At 40.4% G+C, this 1,467-nt stretch overlaps 1 protein-coding gene across 1 annotated transcript; it reads right to left on the bottom strand.

The window, feature by feature from the left end:
- Nucleotides 1-635: 635 nt before the first annotated feature.
- Nucleotides 636-1,226, bottom strand: LOC143235677 (cytokine-inducible SH2-containing protein-like). Its single transcript, XM_076473895.1, has one exon. The coding sequence runs from the start codon at nt 1,224-1,226 to the stop codon at nt 636-638; it is 591 nt and encodes a 196-aa protein (XP_076330010.1).
- Nucleotides 1,227-1,467: the final 241 nt, after the last annotated feature.

Genomic DNA, 1,467 nt, shown 5'->3' with positions numbered 1-1,467 from the left:
GCCCTTACAAATAATACGGTGACTGAACTTAAAATTTTATTTTAACCTTCATGTAAAAACTAACAAACAAAAAACAAGAGCCTTATTTGAGGGCCCTTTCTTGCTGTAAATATTTTTACCAGTTATTCTTCCACACATTACTACAATGTACAAGTAACTTTGATTTTTACCAGCCAGATCTGGATTCTACAGTATCATGTGACTGCGATTATACACCATGACATAACTTCATCCATGCTCTAGAATCTCTTTCCAGGAACTCCAGTTAAGTGTACGTTTCAAAAACAAATGAAACCAGTTGACAGACCGAGCGTAATTAAGTTTTTTAATACACTTTTATCACATTTTTGCTGATTGGTCCAACCTCCATTTTTAGGTTTTAAATAATTATGTAAATGCTACAATATATTTAAGGTGACAGTCGACAGGCCACGGAGAATGTATTAATAGAGATAAGGGTATCTTCTAAGATGAGATTTCACAGTTTTTGGTAGTTCTAACGTGTCGATGGTATCGTCTACGAGCCACGAGCCGAGTGTGGGATCAGCACGTGCTTGTAGCCTTTGATTGACGGTCAGACGACACAAATGTTGAAGCGACAGAACATATTTATACAATGGTCGATACAACCGAACTCAGACATCCTGCTGACCCGAGTCGTTTAGCCATACACAGAAAGCCGCCTTCACCGACTGGCTCAAACGAACGAAATATTCTTCCAGTTGTAGAACACATTCGAATAAAGACATGCAGGGCACGAGCGGGTCGGGGCAATCTAGACGAAATTGTCCGTGGGAATAATGTATTCTCACACTTGTCGGGCCTCTTTCCGTCTGTACACTAACGGCAAAAAGGAAACATGGGTTCGCACTGTCTCGTAATGAAAACGTCCCTACCTGTTTATTTTGCAGCAGTTTCGATGCCTGTTGCCATGATAAACTCTTGTAATAATAACCGCATGTTTTTAGTTTCTTAATCGTCTCTCTGACACACCTGAAATCGAAATGGAAGCGCATTGTCACATGACCTTCTGGGTTAGTCTTGTGAGTCGCAACTTCCGCTGGAACAGCCTCAAGCATCGATGTGGGGAAAACATCACCCTCATGCCCATTTTTAGAACTTCTGCCCTTTTCAGCAGCAGAAAGTAGTTTGAACATGAGGTTTATGTCACTTACTAACACCGCAGACTGCCCATGTTTAACTGGATCACTTGCTTTCGTTAGCATTTCGACGAAGACTCGGCTACGAAATTAGCTACTGATGGTAAAATATATCGTCCATTGAACAACAAACAAACAAAATTCAATTTTAAGGCACTGTAGATCAATCACTACACTGAGAGCTAACCACGTGGTGAAAACCGCCAGTTTCTTCTCCTCTCGTCAAAATAATCCTCATTTTATAAATCATCACCAAGTTAATTCCACACTCGGAACAATTCCCAAGTGTTTTTATCGGCACTGTTAT

Source organism: Tachypleus tridentatus, chromosome 12, assembly GCF_004210375.1.
Source record: "Tachypleus tridentatus isolate NWPU-2018 chromosome 12, ASM421037v1, whole genome shotgun sequence".
In the NCBI taxonomy this organism is placed as follows: Eukaryota; Metazoa; Arthropoda; class Merostomata; order Xiphosura; family Limulidae; genus Tachypleus; species Tachypleus tridentatus.
Note: the sequence above shows the minus strand (reverse complement) of the source record. Positions and strands in the feature narration are given on the sequence as shown.

Bases quoted from the DNA above. Each gene is read 5' to 3' on its own strand.
- LOC143235677 (XM_076473895.1), bottom strand. From the start codon at position 1,226: ATGCTAACGAAAGCAAGTGATCCAGTTAAACATGGGCAGTCTGCGGTG.